This window comes from Rhyacophila brunnea, unplaced genomic scaffold (genome assembly GCF_057557595.1).
Source record: "Rhyacophila brunnea isolate RB1 unplaced genomic scaffold, BYU_Rbru_1.0 scaffold_7, whole genome shotgun sequence".
Lineage (NCBI taxonomy): Eukaryota > Metazoa > Arthropoda > Insecta > Trichoptera > Rhyacophilidae > Rhyacophila > Rhyacophila brunnea.
The window spans coordinates 12,564,440-12,577,301 of NW_028233339.1; the positions used below are offsets into that span (position 1 = coordinate 12,564,440).

At 33.9% G+C, this 12,862-nt stretch overlaps 1 protein-coding gene across 1 annotated transcript in view; it reads right to left on the reverse strand.

Annotated features, from left to right (window-relative positions):
• Positions 1–3,030: 3,030 nt before the first annotated feature.
• Positions 3,031–12,862, reverse strand: part of Madm (MLF1-adaptor molecule) — a 189,397-nt gene continuing 179,565 nt past the window's right edge. The window contains exons 7-11 of the mRNA XM_085957536.1: positions 11,361–11,479; positions 9,105–9,261; positions 5,052–5,247; positions 4,806–4,925; positions 3,031–3,531 (exon numbers count right to left, since the gene is read on the reverse strand). Coding sequence (XP_085813662.1) covers positions 3,370–3,531; positions 4,806–4,925; positions 5,052–5,247; positions 9,105–9,261; positions 11,361–11,479 — 754 coding nt within the window. The 3' untranslated portion in view covers positions 3,031–3,369. The remainder of the gene's footprint in view (positions 3,532–4,805; positions 4,926–5,051; positions 5,248–9,104; positions 9,262–11,360; positions 11,480–12,862) is intronic.

Genomic DNA, 12,862 nt, shown 5'->3' on the forward strand with positions numbered 1-12,862 from the left:
ATCTCAAGGTTACACTAGTTATCTAAGGAAAATTTAGGATCTCAAAATATTAAACAAAAGCTGAGTACATAGATAGAAAGATCATTGTCAGTATAATTCAGTTTTAAATTTAGAAGCAAGCCGCTTTATAGTTCACATGATTTGCTATGAGATGGCATCACTCATTTACTCATTTTAAAATTTGGGTGGGCATTGGGCAATGATCTTTCCTTTTGCTTAGCCTTTATACCTATTAGAAGTAATGAAAACAACAATATACCAGGTTTACGGTGATTTATTTAATTCTGCATTAAATATCATATTATTTCATCCAATAACAAAATAAGCCTGTAGGAAAAGTTAAAATTATCATCTGCATAATGGTTATTACAATAAGTTTTACAACTGTTTTGAGCATATTTCATAGTGTTATTATTATATTAATAAATGTATGGCAGAGGAGTGAGGAGGTTTTAAAACTCCACGCTGCGAGTGACATTTTGATATGACAACTTTTTGATGTTACAATAGTAAGTGCTCGGCAACAGTCAATGAAACCAAATTAAGAATCACACTGACAAGCGACAATATCAAAATAGTAAGACATTATTTAATGTTCGTCTACAAACAGGCGTTTATTTCTTCAAGAATGTTTTGAAACAGAAATTTTCATCGGTTACGTCGCATCGACTTAATTATTTAAATAATGTCACAATTATGGCTTTAAAAAAAAGAGGTATTTTATTGGAAAATACATTTTTAAACGCTTTTAAAGGAGAAAGTAATAATAAAATGATGATTTATTCAAAAAATATACAAAATAACAACACAAAGAAAGAAGTAACCTTTCACATAAAATATTTATTGTTTGTCTATCCAAATAATGGAAGAGTACACATGAAAAGGACTAGAAGAGACCGACAGACATTATTCTGACGGTCGGTTTTTATTCTCATAATTGGAATTACTTTCCTCTAATATGAATAAAATTTACAAGATTATTTATGCCTGTCATCGGACACTCTCACGAGAGTGACCGATTTATGAGTAAATATTGTTTACGAGTTTGTTTGAAAGCACAGCAATATTACGGCTACGTAGAAAATAATTCATATTTTGATAACAAACTACATAAGGTGCTAATAATTATATAGTTTAAGACTGAAGATGAAAAGAATAAAGAATTATGAATATTATGAAACTAAAGCTATTGCTAAAATATAAAAATGAGCCGAGTAAACATTTCAAAATAACTAATTAATAATATTAACTTAGTATATATATTTTTTTTAAATAAAAGGAATATTATGTACAATCTCAGCATAATCGAGAATGTGTATCTGCTTTACGTTAAAATTAGCATATGTATAATACTTATAAGACTCTTGAATAGAATATTCACTAACCCAAATGTAGTCTGTTATTTTAAATGGCAACTGTAAACATTATTTAAGCATATTATATCTGTATTTTTATAGTAATAATAAAGAGATTTATTACTCTGAGTAGCGCTATTTATATAAATGAAAAATGCATACGAATTCTCTCAAATCATACTGAAATATAATACCTTGCACCAAATTTTATGTCAGAATAATCAACACTCGCATGCCAAACGCCAACGACAAACTTGTGACCTCTCAATGCCTCGGCGGGCAGCAATCATTGGATATCAAATCTACAACCACAGTGACCGATACACTTCTTTTATAACTTATCTCGATACCAGTCTTGATTGAACCCTACGGTATTCGTTTAACAACGCTCGCGGTTTATAAGCTACTGATTATTCATCCTAATTTTAACACTTCTCAGATTCAGTCTCAGATACAAATATTTGGTTTAATTTATCATCAATTCCTCCACCTAATACAGATATCGGCTTCAGTTTCTATCGTACGTATCATACAGCACTAGAGCGTTCAATAACCTATGGCAGTACTAATTATTCAAGTGATTAAATAATAACATATTTTACAAACCCAATCGTCTCGTCTCGTCTCGTTAAAAAATATTTATTTCAAGGAATAGCTATATTATTATAAATATTTTTAAATCACTTATTACCTTATAACATCGCGAGTAGTACAATTATAGGATTAAAATGCATTTAGACCGTTCGACATTTAATAATGTTCACATGCTATAATCATTACGGACACAATAATAAATTGATCGTTTTCTGTCATATGTTTAAGGGCTTCGTATTATTGTGTTTGGCTTTTGGGTTCTCACCGTATTTTCTTCCTTTTTCTTTCCTCAACATTTCAGACTCGTTGCAAATGCCATTATCAAGAGATAATGTAGCAAATGTTAATACCGCTCAAGGGTTTGCTTTAGTTGACATCAATCATTGTGCGGAGTTAAAAGGAGATGCTACCTTACTATGTTAATTTAAAACCAGAGATGAAATCAGATTTTGCTGAAAGCCAGAAGCCATAAGGTAGCCCGTCAACCCTAATAATATTATCAGAATACCGGTGTATTTCAAAGACCTCCTTTACCATATCTAGGAGCGATGTTCGCATTTATACTTTAACAGTACGGTTTACTACATTATCTCTTGATAATGACCTCTGCAATAAGGCCTAAATGTCGGGGAAAAGAGGAAGGACACAGTGACAACCCGAAAACAAAAAACAATAACAGCCAACCGTGAAAGTATCAAACTTTTATTAGTTTTCTGAATTCAAAATTATGTTTGTAATTCAAGAATTTGAATTTTATGTAAGTATACTTTTAAAATATTTAATCAAAAGTATACATGCAGAATTATTGTGATATATTATTTCAGCGTTGGGAATACTATAAACCGGAGAACAAAAATATAAAAGCGGGATATACGACTTTCGATATTAACAATAACTAAAAAATATTGAGTTTCGGTCGATCGATTTGGGCAATGTTGTATAATTGCCAATCGTAACCGTCGACACTTTCAGTAAAATAAAAATAGTTTTGAATTACGAGTATAATAATATATTATAAATATGCGGGTCATTAAATAATTTTATTATCTTAATACGTTATATGCAAAATAATCCATTTTTTGACGGCGGCGACGATCTCATTAGATCGTCGATCTTCATTAAAAAATTACAATTATTACAAAATCAATCATTCGCTTGGCTCTCGAGGGCCGCCCCTCCCCTCACTTCGGAGTATATTAATTTCTTTTTCATCACAATTTGTCTAAATTTATTTTATTTAAATTATTACAAAAATCGGTCCGCCGCCCTCCGCCACCGTCCGCTTTCACATTTACAGATGTCTTATAGCTACGTAATTATATTATATTAGTTAATATGTAATAATATGTATATATATATCACCTTAGAAGCGAAGGATAATAGGGTGAGAGGGGGTAGCGTGGCGTGAGGGGGAGAGCAGCTAGCTGGCCGATTGCGCGGGGAGAGAGGGCAGAGAGGCGGGGAGGGACATGAGGGGGAGTGTGCTCGTGTTGGCGCCCCCGCCACTACTGCTGGCCAGGAGGGAACCGAACGAACTGCGCAGCGTGTCTTCGATGAGCCGTGCTATCTTCTCCCGGTCCGTCTGCCAACACAAATATAACAATTACATTGATGAATGAAAAAATCTACAGAATGTGTACACTTCATGATGATATTTTTTTGCAAATATTAAATCATTGCATGACATTTATTATGTCAAAAACACTAACAATTGTTTTAATATTTTCATAGTATAATTGAGGTACTGAAGATTGAAAGGATACAAGTGACGCATTATCGGTCCAGTGGCCAACCCGAGTTCGAAATTAAATATGTGAATCGTAAATTCTACATTTTAATTATTTTCAAGATTTTATGAATGTAAATGAGGTATTTTTCTAAAATAATCCATTATTATTATTACTATTCTAAGAAAAAATATTAATATTTCATATAAAATTTTGGCACATTTGAATCCTGTTAAACCCTGTTTGAAACCCATAAATAGGTTTGCGGTGATGTGAAAACTGCTCATTGCAACATAATATCGTCTCTGTTCTGGCAGAACACACTAACTGGAGAATACTAGTTTTGAGTAATTTGATTTCGATGTTGTTAAAGTGTTTGAAATGGTCTATCATGTGAGTTTATTAAGTAATCGTAAAAAGGATGACTTTAAAATAAGGACTGTTTATTTATTAAGAAGGTTTCCAGACTGTAAAGTTTGAAATAAGGAACATTTTGGTATAACTAACTCAATATGTCATTTTTTCGAATTAGTGTCTTCTGCCAGAACAGTGACGATATATCCCTTACAGGTATGTACTTATTTTATGGTCACCTCACTTATACATATTGCATTTTATTGCTACTAGATGGAAAATTTGCATGCAAATCAATCATGTCAGGGTCACCATATGAAGAGGTCTACTTAGTTATGTCGACATCCGTCCATCATTTTCGTTTAACGATTTCTTGCGAGTGTCAGGTTATCAAATTAAGAATGGCGTATTTTCAGTTGATAATTTATTTATCCTTGTTGATTTTGTCATTTGCATGTCTATTATAACTGTTAATACAATTTACTATACAAGGCTCAAGATGGTTTTTAAATGAAAGAGGAACTTTGAATTTATTTTATCGCTGCGCTCACATTCTGCTAATAAAGTACGTATGTGGTGAATAAGATAATGAATTCCTATAAATCATAAACAATTTACCATTTGATTTTGTTAGGCAAAACAATGCCACCTGGTTTTTCATCTTGTAACCTGTAACCTGTACAACCTCAATACAAGAATATTATTCAAATTTAGTGACAAGTAATTTATATTTGCAATATTGGTATGCATAAAAAAAAGAAAATTTAGTTTTTACCTCATGAATAAAGCCGAGATGTACCAACTCTGAGGAGAGGAAGACTGCGGAGTCAGCTCTCGATACGAGGCAGGTCAGCTGCCTGTTCATCTTGTCATCCATCCTCAGTAATATGGTCATCTGTGAATGTCATAATGTAAAGTTATATAGACAAGGTTCCGACGTTAAGAAAACTTTATAAACAAATTAAACAGGAGAGACAGGAGTGATTATAATATAAAGATGGCAGTAATGTTATGGCCGTACCATGAGTTCTGGGGTCTCTCCGGGCTCCTTGGCCCTGACGTTGCACATCATGTGAACGACTCTTCTCGTTTCCACATCGAGGGGTTCAGGGGTGACTGACTTCACAGACTCGGCTGCTTCCGGCGGAGATACCGCCCGTGCGGCACCCCCGCCACGTCCTCCGCGACCGTATGCTGTCAGGGGGTAGATGCCATACCTGCAATAATAATAATCAATTACATATACATAAGAAAAGCCATCTAAATATACTATTATTTTACCAATGACAGGAAAATAATTCTTTTAAGTCCTGAACAATTGACAACATCCAAAATGCTGTGGCAGTAGTGGTCAGACTGTGTTACATGGAGGTCAACGACTATTATAAGTGAAAATAATGACGATCAACACATGTTACGACACTGATCAATGTGTAATAATATACCTGCAGTATATAGTAACGCTAAGTAATACAAGCAATTTTCACTTGGAAACGGATTTTTAAGCTTTTTATTTCTCCACTAAGTGCATATAGCGCAAGCACCCATGATGGTCTAGTTGGTAGAGCATCCACCTATGAAGCTGTGGATCTCAGTCACTCTATGAGGCCGTGATCGACAGGCTGCACATAAAATTTTTACTAGTTATCTTGTCCAACTTTAAACTCAAACTACCAGCCACTGTCAATTGATTTACATAATCTAAAAAATTAAACATACAGTGACATCTGTTTGATTAATTATGAAATACTAAGCCACAAATTATTGCTATTACAGCGATTTTAGTAAGAGCTTCGTTCTACATTTAACATGTGTCTTTAAAAATTTGCAGCCTGTCAGATACTGCCATAGTAATATTGTGAGGCATAAAGGTTAAATGCGGCGCTAATCACACAAAATATTAGTTACGATTAGACTAAGTAATTTCATAGCATTTAAAGGTAACGCTAATTTTACACTCATTACATACAAATGGAATAATATTGAATTCACACTATTTGTGGAAAATTAAATAAGGTTTATAAAATTTTTGTATTAAAATTGTTTTTAGGAATCAAGACAAATGTTAATTAACCCGGCACCTGCCTCAAAAATCGTATGACGCACCATAACTACGCATGAATTTCATTATCGTCTTTGTTCTATACTAAAAAAAGCAATAAAAAATATGTCACAGCTCCAGTCGAGAACCCAAAACCATTAAAATAATTTCGACACACTAAAAAACCGTAATAAATCAGTTATAATATCAGAAACACTCGAACAAACGAATGCTATCCAAATTTGAAAGAACTCACCGTAAGACGCCATTTTGTAGCCAATAGTTAGAGCTCTGCGCGGTGTGTACTATTTCGACACTTGTGCATTACGTTCCCACGAATTGAAGTGTTACTAATTTTCAAGTGCATATCGATAAATCACATATTAATGTCTTCGGGTTGAGTCGTAAACAAATATAAAGGGGACCCTTTTAATATATTTAAACTACACAAACACTTAACTTATTGAATATTATTGATAAATTAACACGAACTCACATATTAAAAAAAAAACAAATACAATAATAAACCTATTTTAAAATTCTTTTGACATGTGATATATTTTAAAGCAAGGTGACAGACATAACGCAACATCACACGTTGGGCACATATAGCGAGAGAGTTTTGTTTTTTTCGGATTTTTTTTAGAATTCCCGCATACGAAACATCTCCTTCTAGGCTTATCGGTATTTTGTGTCGGTAAAATGTATTCTGGCAAATGTCCCGTTGCACTTTTGGGCAATAATCGTACGGGATTATCGCTAGTTGACGCTGTCGGCTTGGGCAGGGGTGCATTTGAAATTCTCACACAATATTTGTTCACTAATTGTTTTATTACACAGAGTTGAAAATCGCCCAATGTTTTTTTGTCACATTTAATAAATTTATATAAATAAAAAGCATTTAATAAATATAAGTCGATCATGTGGAATGCGACCTTTTTATACCACTTGATCGACTTTCTCATACACGACAAGTTGCTAAGCATCATGTCGGACTTATCTACCGTACCCATATTTTTGTTATAATCTATAACACATTTTGGTTTTTCGATGTTTTCGCCAGTTCTATAGTTCACTTTTCCCGTTGGTCCAAATGATGCATCGTGGAGGGTGGATAGCATGTGAACATCCCTCCTATCGTGCCATTTCAGAGCCAAAAGTGGACTATTGTACTTAGACTCGGTATCTCCCTTTTTCAGTTTGCTGAACTCTGGCATATCTTTACGATTTTTTCTCACTGTACCGCAAGCATTCGTTTTGTGAGAGTGAAGGTATTTAAAAAGCGCCGGACTCGAATACCAGTTATCACACCATAAGGTGTGACCTTTCCCGATGTAGTCTTTCATTAGCGTTGTCACTACCGCACCGGAAATACCGAGATTTTCATTGTCTTGTATGTCAGTCCCTTCCCCACAATAAATTATAAAGTCAATAATATATCCTGTCATTACGTCACACATCACAAACATTTTTATTCCAAATCGATGTCTTTTGGAAGGAATGAATTGTTTAAAAATTAATCTACCCTTAAACACGATTATGCTCTCATCTATGCAAAGATTCTGATACGGTATCATCGTTTCCCTAAAAATTGTTCTTGTGTGTTCTAACAGTAATCTAATTTTAGCTAGTCTATCATTTGAGGCGGTCACACTAGGATCAGAAAAATGAAGCATTTGTAAAATAAGTTGGTATCGATTTCTAGCCATTATTTTCCCAAAAATGTCTGCATGCAGGTAAGGATCGGTACTCCAATGTTCCTCTATCGACGTGTGCTTATTTCGAGTCATCAGCATTGATACGGCAAAAAATGTATACAACTCCGGCACTGACGTGTCTGTCCAATTGTGTGATCGCGATTTCGGTCCAAGGTCTCCCGCACTGTACGAATGGTTAAAAAATGTATTCGTTTGGTTCACTATTTCCGACATTATATTTTTATTCAAAAAATGTTCAAAGAAAAGACATTCGGGAGAGGATTCGTTCAAGTCGTTCGATGTCACGCCAGATCGACAATCATTGAATTCGTGAACTATTGGAATATACGGGCCAGTTCTCCACGACCGCAAAAATTCAATTGGCTCGTCAGAGTCCGTATCGTCGACGTCATGATCAGTCTCATGCTGTTCCAATTCCTCTTCCGACATATCATAATCTGAGTCCAATTCCTCATTAGTACGCACATTTTCTTCCTCCATATTTACGCACTATAAAACTATGAAATGTTTTTAAAATGTTTAACTACAGTATTAGGGAACGCCAAATCACAGAAACCATTAAACTCACACACAATAGTTATTGATATCAGTATTAATTTTCACATTCACTAAAATGGGACACGGTAGACAGTACAAAAAGTATTTTAAAAATCGCGGTAAAATAAAATCATACGTTCAATAGTTAATCATGCCAGTTTTAATGTGATAAGTACACCAGACAGCAAAAAAAGTATTTATCAACGATTGCGGTAAATATTCTACTTGTATGCGATAAATACAATCCCGCGCAATGGCCCGCTCGGTTGAAAGTCTGTCGTATACTGCGCAGTCGCGGCGCGCAGTTCAAACTGATTTCTGTCGACCGGCAAAACTTGGCCGTACGAATTGGTTCGAAACTTTGGTGATTATTTTATATTTAGAACCAATGCTTTTAAAATATGTCATAGGTGGCAGGAGAAGGACAAATCAGGCCAAATTTACGTGAAAAAATCAGTCCCGTATGATAAATATGGACGCGGTGGCATCGATTTATACACATGCGCATTGCGAATTTGGCCGATTTGTACAAGGTGTGTGACATCGGCGCCGGCCGGGTTAATCGCTTACTGTTGAATCTGTTCCGTAGAGCAACAGACCAACTGATGAACCTTACAGAAGATGACTACCAGTACTGATTTCAAGAGTGTGCAAAAATATCCGTCGATTCTCACTGACTTCTTGATGGGCCTCAAATAACCGCATATATCAGCATCGAAAAAACTGGCAACAGGTCAAAGTTTTATTCTAATAAATTTTAAAACAAAGAGAAACTTACTTGACATCTTCGACAAACTTTTCGAGTTTTTCGGCGTGTGGTGGTTTTGGTAAATCCTGAGCGGTATATTCTCTCCTCTCACCCCCGACCTCTGTCCAAACTAATGCTCTACCCTCCTCCACAAGCTCTTCATCTGGTATTGTATCAGATATGTTCGCTGAAATTTTTTATATCAGGTAATTATTATACATATCCATCAAATATATTATTTTTAGAATATTCATATTCCCCAAGAAGGTCTACTAAATATTAGGAATGAAACCGATTACATTTTTTATGGGTGTCAAAAACTCATCAAAATACCAATATGAATAGGCAGATTTGTAAGGAATTTTTAAAAAAGTAAGATCACGTCATAATCATTCATTCATTCATTCATTCCGACCATGTCCGATCCTAATAGGATCATATGGGCATCCACAGAGTAGAGGTTTATATTAACGGATTTTGTTTTTTATGAGAAATGGATGTCAGCCACTTGCTCAACCTATTAGGTCCATACCCTGACTCACACACAAATTGAAAAACAATATGTGTACATAATCAAATATTTTAAAATTACCTATTGATATTGACAGCTGTTTCATGCTACAAACCCCTCTCTCTCTCAACGATCTATCTGTGTTTAACTGTAGTTTATTAATCAAAGTTAATGATGGATAGTCCTGAAGATGGGTTTGTAACCCGAAATACTCCACAAAATCAGTAAATCAAAAATTATAAACATATTTAATATCATGTTGAGAATGTACTGAATTATAGTTATGTCCACAATGTTTTGTTTTCTTAAATAAATAAATTACAAATCAATTTTAAAACTACAAAATTATTACATAGTATAATTATTACGTGTAGCAAAGATGCTATATCGATAGAAAAAAAGAGATCGAAACTACATACATTTGCGGTGACTTAAAATTATGGCGAGTTAGAAATATTGCATTGTAAATAAATGATACTTCATTGATATATATCAGCGGTAGCGAACATATGGCACGCGCGGTAATTTTGCTGGAACGCGAATGAATCTTTGATGATCAATTTAATATATAAAATAAATTTGCAGTTTTTACAAGGCTATTCTTCATCACACTTGCAATATTGCGCTTGAATCAGCCGAACGGTCGTCATTGTAATAATATGAAAAAACATTTGGTTTAAGTGGTTTGTCACCAGTAAATTTGGGTGGTCATAGGTTTTAATTGTAAGTGCATGACAGTCGCATTAAAATATATGTTCACGTTAAATTTCTAATAAAACAAGTATTGTACGTAAATCGTTTGTTATTAGTTTTTGCACCGGCATGGTTTTTTTGGGTGGTTATACCTTCTACTTGTAAATTCATAAATATCGTATTTTTTACGGGTTTTCCTCAGTTTTTTTAATGAATATGTGTGTTTAACTGGTCAAATCTGATTGTATAAGAACAAACATCGCATTTAATTAATGTTTCACCTATATTCATCATATTGACAAATATTGAATTTAAAATTGTTTTTTTGCTATCACTTTATGGAGACGGCAAGGGGGAAATAAAAAAATGTATATATATTTATATTAATCAATTAACACAATGCTTACGGGCCCTTTTAATTAATTTATTTTGTAATTAACGTGTTAATTTGCATTTGAAAAGTAATTAGCAAAAACACAATTTTGTGCGGCCCGTGAGCTATGAGTTAATACTACTAATAGGTACATAATATGGTTCCTAATTTATAATTTACCCCCAATATTAGCCATTGGCACGCCACTCATTATTATGAATATTTTTGCATGTAAACATAGAAAGGTTCGCCGTCACTGATATGTATGATGATTTCAGTTATTCTTTTGTGTTAGATTATTGTATACCTACATTTATTAGGGTAATTACATAAATTAACGGATTAAATAATAAACATTAGTGATTTTTAACACAATGATCATACTACCTATTTATTACACAAAGGTTCTTTATAAATCCTTTCGCTATTATACAGATAAACATAGATTAATATTATGAATAAATTAAATATTTAAAATACTAAATAAATATTGTCATTGCATCGAATTAACCTTCTGTATGTAAAAAAAAAACATATCATCAATGAATATTTCGAAATAACCTGAAGCGCAAAGTATTACGCGATATGGAAAAAAATGTCAAAAAACACTTTCAAAAAATGAAGTTGTTGAGATGCAACATGAATGAATAGGCAGGCAGAGACAAGGTTGCCTTGTGACCTCGTCGATGACTAGATAAAAAAAAGTTACCTGGTGTATTGACTAGGCAATGAGCCGCTAACAGCTTCAGTGAGTGAACTTCAAATAGAAGTGGGTGGAAGAGCAATTCTCGAGCCATTGGCCTCTTCTGAGGGTCACTATTTATACATCTGGAAATAGGAAAACAATCAAATTATTTCATGATCATTTATTATTATTTAATTTATTCACATACAATACTTTGTCATGAGTATAAGAAAATACTGGAAGGAGCTAAGAAAGGCTTTACCTAAAAGTGAATCAACCTAGCTTTATATGATGACTGATGATGATAATGGACATGTAACCCAATAAAGATTTATTGGGTTACATATAAATTGTAAGTAAAACATTTCAACGTGGCACAGTTCGCCGTGAGCTTTCTTATCGGAAAGAGATGACCGTATACTATACGGTTTCCAATTTTATTAGATTCAATATGCATTAATTCAATTTTCATAGCTGATTTTGGCAAAATTCATGAATTCAAGAATGAAAACCTAACCTAACCTAACAAATAATCCAGTATATCGGCTATTTTCAAAATTTGTTAAAAAAAAACTTCCTGTAAAATTTCAAACCGACAAAAACCGTGTTTTATTTACACATGAATTTTATGTCAGTACTATACAACTCAAAGAGGTTGGACGGTCTTTAATAATATACGGCCATATATTTCCTATACAAGATTTCATGGTGAAGTGTGATACGGCGAACTGCATACGTACAAGTTTCCGGACACGATTTTGTTGACGAGCGCACTTTGTATATAAACAGAGGGAAAGCGAGGGACGTAACAGGATAGAGATATACGTGAAAGGGCAGGGAAATTTTTAGTTCCCGAGATGGCCGCTATGACATAGCTTGAAAATCGTATAGGCTACTTCTGCTCACAAGACATTTTTGCCTGTTCTCACGAGGGATCGTTTCCAATTCTGACGTCCTAAAGAATTTGAATTTATATGCGCCGTCAATTACCTATGTGGTCACAGCCATGACCTCTTCTGGATTAGGACTGTTTCCTTGTATCAGACTATCAACCACCATTAGCCAGGGTGTGAGACTAAAAAATGCGCTCCCTAGAGACAGACATTTTCGGTGATGTTCTATGTTGTGTATGTTGTTTTTGAAAGTTTATTTTATTGATGAATTATGCAGTTCTATGAGCACGTTGTTAATTGTCGTTCGCATGTGTTGCTGCCAGTCGATGAATATGAATATTTTGGTGACGGAGAGCAAAGCAGATTCCTGTGTGAATTGTTATTCATATAGCAAATTTTGTTTCAACAGAATACGATAGAGGTCAATCAAAGATTTATTTTTAGCCCATTTATGATCTGTGTTCACAATTGCCTCATGTTCAAACTTACCAGCCTTTACCTTAAGTTTTTATTTAATTTTTATTCTTCTCTCTTCGGACGGTAATGTTTGCTATGTATTTTACTTTGATTAGAACTTCCTCAATTCGATGATATATTTAAAACTACTCCATAAATCTTCAAACGTGTTTTTTG